The 14,735-nt window shown below is 48.0% G+C and overlaps 1 protein-coding gene across 5 annotated transcripts in view; it reads right to left on the reverse strand.

Moving 5' to 3' along the window:
• PI4KB (phosphatidylinositol 4-kinase beta) overlaps positions 1–14,735 on the reverse strand; it is a 29,578-nt gene that overhangs the window by 14,541 nt on the left and 302 nt on the right. Inside the window, exons 2-5 of one of the 5 annotated variants that reach the window (XM_007178046.3) lie at positions 14,176–14,573; positions 11,967–12,145; positions 5,784–6,720; positions 1,170–1,214 (exon numbers count right to left, since the gene is read on the reverse strand). In XM_007178046.3, coding sequence (XP_007178108.1) covers positions 1,170–1,214; positions 5,784–6,692 — 954 coding nt within the window. In that variant the 5' untranslated portion in view covers positions 6,693–6,720; positions 11,967–12,145; positions 14,176–14,573. Of the gene's footprint in view, positions 1–1,169; positions 1,215–5,783; positions 6,721–11,966; positions 12,146–14,157; positions 14,574–14,735 lie in introns of all 5 variants that reach the window. The other 4 variants (XM_028165393.2, XM_007178045.3, XM_007178047.2 and 1 more) reach the window with 4 other exon arrangements.

Genomic DNA, 14,735 nt, shown 5'->3' on the forward strand with positions numbered 1-14,735 from the left:
TCTGAATCAGTCAGGAATGCTTTGGGAGGCAGGGTTGAACAGAGATAAAGACAGGAAGACAACAGAACTAGACCTCTGTGGTCCCTGGAAATATCCCAGGGGCTTAATAGAGAAAGAGAAAGAAAGGAAAAGGAAATTTGGAGACTCACTCCTTCGTTCATCCTTATCTCCTAATCCATCCACTCAGGTGGCAAATGGTCACGGTCCCAAGGACCCTCCACCCCAAACAATTCATAGTTATCTCAGATTAGAAACAAAAGAATTCCTTCCCATCCTCAATTCAGCATTTGGGTCGGGGGCCCCTAAGTTACGTCAGCATGTTGGAAATATGACCCCAGGCCTCGAGAGAGAGGCACTGCCACATGGGAGGAGATAGGAATCATGACTGAAAGGGGATCAGCACAGAACAAACTGATTGGGTAGACAAATCAAAAATAAAGTGTAAAAAAATCATCCAAACTCCCAGAGGGTCCAGCATTTCCTCTCACGTCTCTGCCCAGCAACAAGGTCCGAGACCCTGTGGGACCAGAGGGTCAGGGGTTAGTTCAGAGGGAACAAGAAAGGAGAATGAGGATTAAGGAACATCGTGGGCAGTGAGCTGGGAAAGGGAAGAACTCAGACCTGGAAGAAATGTGGTTGAAGTTAAAAAGAAAACTGGCTGTGGGGAGGCAAAACTTTCCTTCAGGCCAAATCCTGTTTGCTTTTCGAGTCAGCTCACCCAGCACAGGGCCTAGCATTTGGAAGACACTGAATAAGTATTTGATGGTCTGATGGCAGAAGCCATGGGGAAAGGGTTCTGGGTGGGAGAAACAGGATCCTCAGGGTTTCCTGCCAAGCAGTTTTTGGCTCCAATCCAGGGATAAATTCTACCTCCCTCCCAGCTGTTTGCTCTAGAGACCCAGGAGCTGGGGGCTGAGTTGCACTGCATCCCGGCTGTCTCTGGGAGAAGGGTCAGCTGAGCCCCACTCAGCCTGGGCTCAGAGCACTGGCAATAAACAGCAGGGGCTCCTCCAGGTCTGGGAGGCCTGGGAGGGAGGAGCTGATGTCCCAGGAAGAAAAGGCACCTTTTAACTCCAGCCTTGGCCTGGGGACTCAGAAGACCTGGGGACGGAGAGGAAATGCGGCCATGGGGGGGGCCTGCCACCCAGTCCCAGCCTGGCCCCACTTACGGAACTGAATGAAATATCAATACTCTCGGTGCTGGAGGAGAGCTCCTGGGAAAGGGCCGGAGGGCAAGGGGAGAAGGAGGGGGCGGGGAGGGAAGGGAGAGAGACAAAGGCAAAGAATTTAGCTCCAACTTGGATCATAACTGCTTCTCTTGTGTAGCTCTACCTTTCTGCTTTAATGAAAGAAAGTCAACCCACAAATGCCACTTGTCCAGAATCTTGACACTTGTGGAAGATGCTGGAAGGCTAGTGCAAACCCTGAGGTCAGAAGGGTTGAAGAGACACTGTCCTCTGCTTTTCACTTTCTTCCCTTCTATTCTTGCCTGCACAAGTCTTCCTTCTGGGACAAATCCTAAAGCTGGATCCCTCAGGGAGGTAACCACGCTGCCAAGCTTCCCTGCTTTCTCTTCATCCACTCACATGCTCTCAACCAACCCCTTCTCCATGGAGACCACCATCGAGCGACTGACTTTAACAAGCTTCATGGCCCCCACGCTGGAAATCCCATGTTCCTCCAGCTTCTTGGAAACGTCAAGGAGGAAGCAGAAGAGCTAAACTTTCCGTGCCAGGTACATCTCTCTCATCAGCCTCATTATCACCCTGGGAAACCTAATCCCAACCTTCAATCATGTGACAAGGGATACCATGGACCCATGAGCATGAAACTTCTGGGCTAGATGCTGCTGGGAGTTAAGGATGAATAACTTTCTTACCTACCAAACTTCTGTAGGCTTCCTATCAGGGTATTTCACATGATACTCAATAAATTACAATTTTTTTGACATAAGTTGGGGAGCCAGGTACCAGCTGAATCCATCTGAGAAAGCTGAGTAGCTGACCAGCAGCAGCTGTCCTAGTCCCAGCCCAGGGGATTTAGCTAAACCTCACCCCATTCCTATGTCTTACTGGTGTCTGTAAGCAAAACAGGGGAAAGGGCTGGTCCTGAAGCTCATTCAGCGGCTCTGCTGCAGCTCGTGCACAGGCCCATCCTGGGTTCTGTCCACCAAGGTCTCCCAGAGCAGGAAGAAGGGGCAGTATGTGTGCACAAATGTGCAGCAAGGGAGGTGCCTGGACTTGAGAGACAAAGTCCCGGGAACTCCCAGGGCAGGAGGGCAGTGGTCACTGAGCTACTCTGCAATCCGCATTTCAAGCATCTACTTAATTCCACGGTTTAAGTTCTATTCTAGCTGGAGGTCCTCTAGTCAGGTCTTTGTTTGAAGAACCTAGGGAGAGGGGCACTTTGAGGGAGAAGCCAAGCCGAACACTCTCCCAAGGCAACAACTGCTTTGGGCAGGGGTGGGAGGGAGAATTGAGGCAGTGAGGATGCTAGAGGCTATGGTGACTTACTGGTTCAATTTTTACTCATGAGCTGGGTGGGGAAGGAACAGCAGGCAGGATATTGGTTCCATGAGCCACGCTCCAGCTGACTCTCCTACAGACAGGACGGTCCTGACTCATTAACAGCCTTGGGGGAAGGGAGGTATATCATGACCTGCTCCTCTCTCCTACTCTGTAGGCTTGAGTCACTCAAACTGAGTCAGCTCCAAGGAGAAAAGCTTGAGGCCAAGAAGCTGACATCACACTCCATTAGGCTGAAAGGCCTGCTGGGGCTTACAGTGTGATATGCAGCATATTTCTCTGTACAAAGGTTATAGCCCTGAGAAGACAAAGCTGATCTACAAGTATCATTATGTGGGGTGTGGGGCTAGCAGCTAAATTACTGCCCCCTGCACCCCCAACCCTACGCCAGAATATTTACCATTTGGTTACAACTGCAAAACTGCCTGAACAGAGTTCCTGACTAGGCTGAGAGAAACTACTTTGAAGGAGTGGGCTTGGAGGGGTGGGGAATGGTGGGAGATGGAAGGAATCAGTGCTAGAGCCCTCTGAATGTAGGGGAGAGTGTAAAGGATTCCTCATTAAAAGAAAACAACCTTCTGTGAGATCTGGGCAGAGAAGAACTCTGTAGGGATACCCCAGGCAGGAAGAGACTTGTATGAGCACCTGGGCCTTTTCTCTGAGGCCTCTCTTCACCCTCCAGAGCTTCCCTACTGGTGGCAGGAGGGTAGGATTAAACTCCGAACCCACAGGAAAGCGAGAGATGGGGAGCGGTGTGTCTCTCCTTCTGGAGTCTCTGCTCAGACCTGAGACAATTATGTTTTGTTTTAGGAAGCTGTATACTTCCTCCTCACATGCAGGAATCAACATTTCAAGAGAGTCACAAGCTCCACCAAGAAACTGTTAGAACTAATAAATTCAGTAAAGTTTCAGGATACAAAATCAAGAGTCACAAAGTAAACAATTTCCTAGTTAATGCAATCTCCATACTACCTTGTAAGTTCCTGGAGTGAAGGACAGCATTTTATCCTACATCCTCCACTGCCTCTAGTGCAGGGCTCCACACAGTATACAAGCTCAGGAGCTATATGTCGAGTGAATAAATGTTGCATGACAGGGAGAAGGAGTATTAGAAAGAAAGAAAAACAATTCCCTTGGTATTTGGGAGACAAAGGCCTTGAAAGATGTATCCTCAAAATGCCAAAGGGGTTTGGAGAGACCTCTGTGCTGAAGACTCCAACGCTTAGACTCCTGGTGACTCTCACGCTCACATTTCCTGAGGAGCCACCGTGGATTCAGGTGTCTCTTTCTGCCAGCATCAGATAACATGGGAGTGCCTGGGGACGTGGTATCTCCTTCCTTTCCTGGATCTACTGACCCAAGATAAAGGAGCCAGGTTGGGAAGAATGGCAGCTGGAGAAGCCAACCTAGAGGATTTAAGCACTCACAGAATAACTGTGTCTCAGCATCACCCCAAATCCCACCCTAGGCAGGAGTTAGATTCAAGGAAGAGGGACTGAGGACCAACACAGAGTAAGAAAAGCCAGAGGCCTCAGTTTTTCTGGTCCTAAGATGAGAACTACAAAATGCCTGCAGAGAAAAGCCAAGAGGCACCAAGGGATTCACCTGCAGCTGCTCCCACTCATACTGATACAGGCTCCCTCTGATACCCCAAGAGGAGGAGCTCCCGAACACTTCCCGACCTTAGTCCCACCGGCTCTGGATGATTCTTCTTGCTGTGCAACAGCCTCCCTTCATGACCCTGGGCTGCCCTGCCAAGCTCAACCAGAAATGAAAATGGTCTATTCTGGTTCTGAGAACACTTGGGCTCTGCCTGTGCATGGATGTGGAAACCTTCATGGCTAAGGCCTAGGCTGTTCTTCCCCATATGGACTCTGACAGCTGAGGCCTGGTCTGATATGCACTGGTTGAGAGACCTGGGGCAAATCATCTAACCGCTCTAAGCTGTTTCCTCAATGGTAAAATAATACCTGTCTCTTAGGGGTGTTGTGAGAATTAAATGTAAAGTATTTGACATGATGCTTGGCACGTAGTAAGTGCTCAATAAATGTTAGTACCTTTAGCTTCACTATTATTCTCATAATAAAATACCGAATTTCCAGAGAGACCAGGCTCTGTAGTCTCCCCTGCTCTTGCCTTTTCCCTTCCCTAGTCACTCTGACCTCTCTCTAGTTGAAAGAAGTCCCACTGTATCAAAAACGTGGGTGGGTTATGTGCCCCCCCCAGAGGCAGATGCCAGCACAACTATATGCATTTTCCAACAATGCAAATTCCTCGTTCTTTTCTCCCTTCTTTCCTAGGCTAGGCTGGCAGCCAGGATGGGAGCATGGCTGGTGGTGAGTCGGGGGTGGGGAGGGGACTGGGGCACCATTGTCTGGCTGGGACATCAGGTCACTGATACTACTGGTTGTCCACCGGGCAACTTCCCCTGCTATCTGTCCAGATATGGAATGAAAGGTGGGTATAACCTACTGATGTGCTTATCTCATCCCTGCTCTATATTCTAAATGGGATACCCTGACTGCTGCTTTCTCTTCTTTAGGTTTCAGGTCCTTGACTAGACACTGGGTATGCCCAAGATTTACTCTATTACCAGGACTGCTTCCCTCTTCCTTTTGTGCTTCTCCCAAATGATATGGGAAAAAGACAAGCAAGACATCCTTTCCCCCAAGGAAAGGCAGGTGGGAGGGCATTCTGCAGATGCCTCAATGATAGGGAATGAACCTTACCCTTATGTCAACAAACAGCAGGATCTTCAGGGAGTGGGGGAGAGGGATTATGAGGAGGAGTGGCTAGGAGAACGAAGCTGAGGTTCTACTTAACATCTCCCCTCCCCCAGCACACACAAAATTCACACACAGGATCCCTTCTCCTCCCCCATGGTTGCTGCTCTGAGAGGTCCTGGTAGATATCCCAGGTTTCAAGTCAGGCTGGGGAGGGTCTCTGCCACAGTTCTCAGTAAGAGAATGGCAGTGCAGTTTAGTAAAATCACATTGGACAGAGTCAGGAGTATCAGCCTTGCTGTTAGCTATATGACCTGAGGAAAGTCACTTTCTCTCTCTGGGTCTCCGAGTTCTTCCTTTGTAAAATGAGGCAGCTGGAATACATGAATTCTAAGGTCTTTTTCCATTCTAACATTCCATGCTTTTATCGGTGAAATGAAACAGAGGGACGGAGAGAAAAGGACAGAATAACCCTATGTCAGACATCCTGTCTCCATGCCGCCTTGCTTACCCCTGTCCCTCCCGGGAATTTTACCTCATCCTCATTCTCCACTTTAGGATTGCTGGCTGTTCGTTTCAGGTTGCTGCTGAGACTTATGCTGGCGGTGGCATCTGACTTAGAGCGCTGGTGAGTCCTTTTAGAGGGAGACAGCCCTGTGTCAAGGGCTGGGCTCAAGGAGGGCAGCTCCCTCTTTCGGTGAGCTGGCTTCAGCTCATCTGAGAGGATCAGCTTCCGTAGCTTGGTCCCGCGGGAGTGTCGTTGAGTGGAAATGTGCATGTCTGAAGAGTAGGCCCCCAGCAACAGGGCACACTGGAGAGAAAAGTTAATGCTCTGGCGGCAACGGTGGACGATGTAGGGCTTGATGGCATCACCCACGTCCTCATCCATGTGAATGTACATGTTAAGCAACTGGGGCAGATAGAAGTCCACGTCCTCATTACGAAAGCAGAAGAGCCGGTTGCCGATGTACGCTTGCACCCCAGGCTCCTTGGAGTTATACAGGTATGAAATGGCCATGGAGATGTCAAATAGTTTCGACTCAAACAGCCTCAGCAGCCAAGACTGTTTGGCTGAGTTGTTCTGCCGCCGCCTTCTTGCTCCCTTGGCTGTGCCCGAGGCCACCGTGGCCCCCATCTCATCTTCCTCCTCCCTTATCTGGGAGGGTGGGTCGTCCAGGCAACGGATCTCACTGTCCACACCATCCCCATTGACCAACTCCAGTGGAGTGCCTCTGCTAGAGATGGCCACGCCTCCATGCAAAAGCTTGACTTTCTCCAGCACCTCCTGGCAGGCCTTCTGGGCCACCTCAGGGTCAATCACTGATAGTTCCCCAACCCCCTCCGTGATGACACTTAGCAAGGAGCCCCCATTGTTCCCTGATGGGCCAGGAGTGGGCTCAGAAGTTGGCTTCAGCGGGGCAGGCTCCACTACCGTGTCTCCCATGGCCACAGCCAGACTTCGAGCTTCCAGGCTACGGAAGGAAGGAGGGAGGGAGAAAGGAACAGAAAGGGAGACACGTACACACACTGGTTAGTGGTGCCATCCTCAGGTCTTCCCTTCACCATGAAGTCTTCCCTGGCACCTCCTCTCTCTACGCCTTCCTGGACTCATTCAAAATCAGATGAAAAGTCCTCTCCTCCCAGGAAGCTTTCCCTGACTACCTCCCTCCACTTCTGACTGCTACGTTACTCTTCATTCCTTCTGCACTTAGTTACTCAGCTTAGCCTCTATTCTTAACTTGTATTTGCAGAATGCTGCTTTATATGTGTTTCGTTCATATAGGTTTACAAATTCTTCAGGTAGACTGGGAAGCAATTCTGGTTTTAATTCCCTTGTCCCCAACTCTTCAAATGCTTTTCTATCTCCATATCTCCCTTTAAATGCCTGCCAATAACCTTTTCCTTTTCCTCTTTGAACTGTATTTTCTTACTCATATAACACTCCATACACTGGTCCTGAACATCTCACCTTTATTTAGTCTTAAAATCTGGATGTATTTTTCTAGTTACAGATACTTTCTTACCTTCCCTTTTAGACTCAAAGTTCCCAAGAAATAAGGTCCAGCAAATACCACACCAGGCTTCACTGAGAAGATAAAGCTCTAAAACAACAATCATCCCTGCTGAAGTGAGCCATTTCTCTGTTCGTCTGACTTTATGACATCATTCTCCCTTTCTCAAGTGCTGTGGCAGCTGGAGGATAGTGGAAAAACTCCTGAACTTGGAGTCAAATAGGCTGAGGTTCAAAATCCTGGCTCTGCCATTATGAGATGTGTAAACTTATACAAACCACATATCTTCTGAGTTTCAGTTTCCTCAACTGCAAAATGGGAAAAACATATCTACTTCTTATTATTGCTGTGTAGAATAAATAACTTTATGTGTGTAAAAGGATCTAACACAGTCCCTGGCACACAGTAGTACTTAACAAATGCTAGTTGAATCCTAATCACCTAAAAGGTTAGTAAACAATGCGTGTGCACACACACATGTTGTTTATAAGGGAAGTGAATTGCAGTTAATACTCGTTACTTGAGACTCTTCCAAAACAATTATCCCAACACTACTTTCCCCATTCTCATACACACACTCCCAAGAACTGGAGGGGCTGTGAGAAGGCAAAAAGATATCAGGTTGGAACTCATGTGTCTAGAATGTCCAAAGAACAGGGAGGGGCAGGAAGCACATAACCAAGAATCTCTCTCTGGAGGGACTCTCAGAAGGAAAGTCAGTGAGAGAACACTGTTGATAAAAGCCATTGCTTTTCTAGAATGATTCTTCAGAGCCTCACCAAATCCAAATCAGGAGAATCAGTGCAGAACAGGAGGAAATTTCAAAGCAAGGACTGGGAGAGGCACACTGTTAATGTCAGATCAACCCAGCTCCGGAGTCTGGCTGCAGTCAGCAATGGACTCAGAGGCCTCTTCACAAAAATACAAATAGAGTGAATCTAAGACACACTCAAGAGCATGAGCAAGAGGAAGGCAGAAGCAGCTGTGGAGCTGGAATGCAGGTAATTTCCAACTGATAGTGACATCAGCTTTGACACTAGTCAACCTGGGTGCATATACTTTGGGTAAGTGGAAGGAGGCTCAACATACAGATTCTCTAGTCACTCTGCAAAGCCACGGTTTCCACTGCCACTCTTCCAGTGCCTCTTCTTGCACCTCTGAAATGTTAAGACTCAAGGTTACCTTCATTTGCCCAACATTATATAGTACAGCTCCCTCACTCCCAGCAGTCAACCACTAAAGTTTTGCAGGAAGACAGATGGGGAACTCAAGTTCTCAGAAAGCATCAAAAATGGCTACTTTGGTTTATCTTTCTCCCAACTCTGTCAAGCAAGAAGTTCATCCCCAAATTTAATTTCTTTGATGCAGTTTTGAGCTTGGGATCAGCAAAAAGGTGGCAACTCTTTCTCTATGCCCTCTCCCAAATTAGGCAGTGCCCTCTGAGCAGCAGAACCAGCATGGCTGCCTGTGCGGATCTGTCTCTACTCGCAACTATGGGTTGCACAGAAATAATAAGAATGAAGCTTTAGTCATTCCCTGCTGCACCTTTGTAGGACACTCTGCACCAGAGGGTCACTCAAATTCAACTGGGACCACTACCTTTTAGGTCTGCTTAGAAACTCACACAACAACCTCAATCACTTTATACAACCAACTCTTTTTTCTCAATCTCTCTAGGCTTGGCACATTTTTCTTTTTGCCTCTACTCCAGAGACTTCCAAGTCACCAAAAGCTCCTAAAAATCCACTTTTCAAAACTTGCAAGGGAAATGAAGTTCAGACATTCTCCACAAACAGCATCTCAGACTTCACTAGGAAACACAGAAGATTTGGAAATGGTCACAATTGGGATTATTACTGGCACCAGGAAGGAAGGAAAGGAGACCATCATTATTTTTATTCCAGGGCTCAGTTAGAAATCCCACATCACAGTATTCAGGGGACTTCCCGCTGAAGAGAACAGGTCCCCAGTTTGGCAGCCTCTACTCTCCAGGGAACAGACAATGTCAAGAGAAGGAGGAAAACCAAACTCCTCTCCGGTATAGGCAGCTCTGCCACTAGAAACTACCAAACTGGAGCTAGGCCTCCCTCCTGGCCTTTCTGAGCCTCAGGAACTGCCGGCATCTGAAGCAAGTCATAGGGAAAAGGAGGAGTTGAAGGAAATTTAGGTTGTTTTGGCAATTTAGGCAATAAGAAATAAAAAATGGATTCTCCCAAACCTAAATCCAGAAATGGTCCTCAACATCAATTCATTCATTTTCAAATGCAAAGAAAATATAGCTTTGATAAGTAACTATTCTTTTTTTTTTTTAAAACGGGCAGAGTACCCATCTTTTTTTTTTTTTAATATATATTTACTATTTTTTTTAAAAATTTTTATTTATTTATTTTTATTTTTGGCTGTGTTGGGTCTTCGTTTCTGTGCGAGGGCTTTCTCTAGTTGCAGCGAGCCGGGGCCACTCTTCATTGCGGTGCGCGGGCCTCTCACTATCGCCGCCTCTCTTGTTGTGGAGCACAGGCTCCAGACGCGCAGGCTCAGTAGTTGTGGCTCACGGGCCCAGTTGCTCCGTGGCATGTGGGATCTTCCCAGACCAGGGCTCGAACCCGTGTCCCCTGCATTGGCAGGCAGATTCTCAACCACTGCGCCACCAGGGAAGCCCCAGTAACTATTCTAAAGAGAGAGAAAGGACTAGAAAGCGAAAAAGGAAGAAACAGTTTCTGTATTCACCACCCTTCCCCTTATAAGTCAGAGAACAAGAAAAACACGAGAGAAGGAAATCCAAACCTTTAGTATCAAATGACTCCTATGGCTCTCAAGGACATTCAGAAAACTGAGGCGCCACATCTCACACTGGGAGCCTAAACTGGCCTTCCAGGGAGACTGGAAGGGAACTGAAGAGGCCGACCCCGCCCCGGACTAGCAGCTGGCTTCTAGGAAAGGGGTGTGTGTGGGGGCGTGGGGGGCATGTTGACAACCGACTGGCTCCACACGTTATGTCTGGGCAATGCAGGGAATCTTCAGCTGAACATCAGAGGGTTGTTCAGGGCAAAGCAGAGAACAGCAGCAGTGAGAGAGGACAGAGAGGGTACATATGCATGTGTTCTGTGACTGAGCATTTAAGTAAATGTCTGCAGAAGACTCTGCAGGGGGGAGGGAATGCTATCACTTAACATGGCTTCCCGCCTCTCATCACCTCAAAAGATTCTAGGCAAACAACCCTCCATGGCCTCCATTAAAGGACTTGGTGGATTGGTCTCTGGTAGGACAGGATATAAAGAGCCCCAAATCAATTTCCTCACTCAGTTAATCACCATTCCCTTCTTAAAATCTTTTTCCATGAACTAGATAAATACAATTGCTTCAGATCAATCCTCACGTTTTTATACGTTTCTGTATTTTCATAGAATGACCCTTAAGAGATCATCTAATTTAGTGCTCTGCCTCCAAGCAGAGAGGTGAGCTCAATTTTCCACTTCCTTTTAAAAGATCACTTTGAAAAAAAAAAAGACCCCTTTGAGATGGATCATGTGAATTGGAAAAAAGAGTAGTGGAGCCAGTATCTTCATCCTACAAGGTAGATAGTTAAGAGAGGTTATTAAAAGTTAATGGAAAGAACAGAAGATTCAAATATGTTATTTAAAGTTACACAGGGGACTTCCCTGGTGGTACAGTGGTTAAGAATCCGCCTGTCAATTCAGGGGCATGGGTTCGAGCCCTGGTCTGGGAAGATCCCACATGCTGCAGAGCAACTATGCCCGTGTGCCACAACTACTGAGCCTGTGCTCTAGAGCCCGTGAACCACAACTACTTACTGAGCCTAAGTGCCACAACTACTGAAGCCTGCACGCCTAGAGCCCGTGCTCCGCAACAAGAGAAGCCACCGCAGTAAGAAGCCTGCGCACCGCAATGAAGACCCAACGCAGCCAAAAAAAAAAAAAAGTTACACAGGCTTCCAGTAGAAATAAAAATGACAATATATAAGCAAGAGGTATGAATCTTCTAAAGCGCAATCTTCTTTTGTAACAATTAATAAACCAAGAAACAAAGGCACAAGCATTTTATCTAAGGTTATGGCAATAACTGTCAGAGAGAAACACTGAAATAACTGAAATAATTAACACGTTAACTCTAGGAGTAGGGATGAAGGGAAAGGAAGTATTGATTTTCATCATAAACTCTTTAAGTACAATTGGATTTGTTCAAATGCATGTATGCCTTTAGCAGTAATTTTTAAAAAGAAGTTGCTCTTCTAAAGAGACTCCTAATCATCCTAAGCTGCCTGTTCTGTGGTTGAGAATTTCCTCCTCACGTCTCAAGGTTTAACTCAAACCTTTCTTTAAGGAGGTCTGAGCTCACCTTTCCCCCTTAACCTTAACGGTAAAAATGGAGATTGAGTACAAACTTCTCTTTGTAGAAACAAAGAGCCGAGCAGTCAAACAGGCTCAAGCCCTACCAGGAACCAGGTAAACACTTACCCAAGGCCCCAAGGCAGGGTGGCATCAGGGGAGAGGGCATTCTCAAGCTACCAACAGGAGGGTAGGGAGAGCAGTGGTCTCTGGGTAGTTAAGTCAATATTGAATCAGGCTGAGAATTCTGTTCAGGGCTATAGAGCTGGTATAAGCAGATTCCAGCCAGACAGCCCAAGCCAGCTCTGGGAGCCCCTGCTGTAACAGACAGATGGCAAAGAAAGCAACCTGTACACTCACCTCTCTCTGAATTGTTCCTTCCTGCTGCAAGCTCCAAATGCACTTGAACTAGGCCCTCTCTTGTCTCATGCCAGTTACTGAGAGGTCCCTCTCAAACTTCTTCCCCAAATCAAAGAATCTCAATTTGCTGCTTTAGATGGCATTCAACAAACATGTTCTCATGCAGTGTGGACCCAGCTCTGAGAAGGAAGCAGGGAAACTAGGGGAAATATGACTTCTCTTTGGGGGTGCTTCCAAGGAGTGAAGCTGCTCCTAAAAAGGGGAATTATGAGATTGGACACTGGCTAACGAGGAGGGAGACAAAGGGAGAAGTGGGATGAGGTAGCATGATTACTTTCAAACAGGCCTAGAGTAGGAAGATGAATGGAACTTCACATGCCCTCTTCGCTATCGCAGGCCAAGAGACATGGCATACAAGGAAGCAACTAGCTTCCTAAGTCCTAACTCACTCCAAGTTTTCTTTTCCAGCCAGTTTCTTCAAAGGACTTTCCCACAAACATACTTTCCATCTACAGAATCTGGAGTTATGGTTCAAGTACAAGAGAAACAGCAAAGGTGGTCAGCAACTTACAGCTGTGGGGGAAAAAAGCAAGGCAGATGAAAGAAGCTGGCCTGGAGCTTGTCTTTCAAACTGATTTACTCCGATGGTTGTTAAGACTAGAAAGGCCCAACAGAGAGACCAGAATGAAAGAAAAGTCTCAGAACAACTAAATCACTACTCATAAATACCTTGTGTCTGAGGAACCCAGAATGTTTTGTAAACAAATAATTAAGTCTAATTTTTTCCCCCAACCCACATCCTGCTATAAGCCTATTACTGCACTGATGCCTACAGAGTGGACCATTTTCCCAAAAAAAGTCACTCTAAAGGTCAAGTGAGGAAGTCACATGCTGAACTCAGGAGTCCTGATTCTGAATATACAAGCTCTTTCCATTGTCTCATGTTCATTTTCCCAGTTACCCCCTGACCAACCCCACTCCAGGCCTAAACTCTTAAGGAATCAACCAAAACCATTCTAGTGAAGCCACAGACAGTAAACTGATTCCTCTTAGGAGTGGGAGGAGACTCTATTCTGTGATCCCTTTAAGACAAGCCTAAAATTAAATAATCCAAAACAAAATTTCTCACAACCTCATTCAGTTTCCATGCAGGACTGCTCGTTCCTCCAACAAACTGTAGTCTGATAGGAACTTCTTTTAAACTTGCTCCATCCTTCAGAAACACCCTTCTGTCCAGAGAAAAGCCTGAGACAGCTGAGGCTCCCTCTCCTCCCAACACATTTTCTTCTTAGCTCAAGGTTTAGCTGATCCAGAAATCAGTGGTATGTAAAGGTAAAGAGTATGACAGAGAACACGTAAAGACCATAATGAAAACAGAACCAAGTGTCACAAGGATCAGCAAGACCCTTTAAACTCGAGGGAGGTGTTGAAGTTGGAAATCCTGAATGGCAAGGGGCACTGTCAGATCTCTCTTCTACAGGAACAAACCTCCAGAGGTTGGGGGAATTGAGGAAGGGTAGAGGGAAGCTAAAGAAAGTTACAGGAATCATAAAGCACTCCAGAGAAGAAGGGTAAGGCTTAAAGTCAAAGGAGACTGTAAGTAGTACTTTGGGAATGATGGTAAGAGCCTAGATGCCTTAAGGAGAAGGGAATAGACAATTCTTGGAAGCCAGGAGCTGGGTGGGTGGCTGGCAGTAAGGTAACGGAATCCGAAGCAGCAGAGGAAGAGAGGGCCACAATCTTTAGATCAGGGAAAAGGGAACCCAGTGCTGGGGTGGCATAGAGACATCGGAGGAAAGGGACAAAATAGGAAAAGGGGTAAAGGCGGAGGCCATGGGAAAGATTCGGGGCTGGAGCACAGACAACGAGGAAAGACAAACAAGGATGGACATTATAAAAAGCGTCGTGATGTGGAAAGGGTTGACGACTTAAAATAATTCGGGACGGAGGCAACAGGGATAAGAGTGAGGGAGGGGGGAATCCCCGGGCAGAGGGCGGAGCTAAACAGAAGAGGAAGCCAAAAAGCAGAGGAGGACCCCAGGCTTGGGAAGAAAGGGTGGAGAAGGAACCCGGGGTGCAGCTGCCACCGGGAGGGCAGTTTTGCAGTCAAACCCAGGTGTGGGGGCGGGGGACGCTGTGCGGGGCAGAGTGGGAGAGGGGCCCCTTCACACACAGAGCAGGGGGCACTCACGGGGTAGGAGCAGCTCACCTCCGGGGGACCCCGGCGGAGGGGGTGCGGGCGGTCGGGGTCGGGCTGCCGACACCGCCGCCTCAGCAGCAGCGGCGGCTCCCGGGTTCCATTGGCCGCCTGCGCTTCCCTGACAGCGGCCGCGGCGGCTGCACCAGGCCCCGGCTGCCGGGGCTGCCCTCGGCGCCGCCTGAGGGGGCCTTCGCGCTGCCTCACTTTCGACCGGGCCTCACAACTTTCTCTTCCTCCCTCGCACAACCAAGACCAAAAAAAAAAAAAAAAAAATCCTCAGCAGATCTCGATTCTTCTTCTGAGTTCAGGCCCTTCTTCGTGGGCTATGCTTTCTTGCTTCTCCGACGCTCAGGACCCTACCGATCCCATAGTAATCTAGGGAGTCGGGTGAGCTGCCTGGAACATGCCTGTTCAGAAATAGAGAAGGGGGCGGGGAAGAGAGATTTGGCAGCTGGGGAGGGAGGAGAAGACGGAGGGAGGAGCTTACGGGTAGGAGGAGGGGCCAATCTTTGGGAGGCGGACCTAAGAGGCAGCGTTTGCGAGGCTAAGGAAGCCGAAAGGGAAGTAAA

Source organism: Balaenoptera acutorostrata, chromosome 1 (assembly GCF_949987535.1).
Source record: "Balaenoptera acutorostrata chromosome 1, mBalAcu1.1, whole genome shotgun sequence".
In the NCBI taxonomy this organism is placed as follows: Eukaryota; Metazoa; Chordata; class Mammalia; order Artiodactyla; family Balaenopteridae; genus Balaenoptera; species Balaenoptera acutorostrata.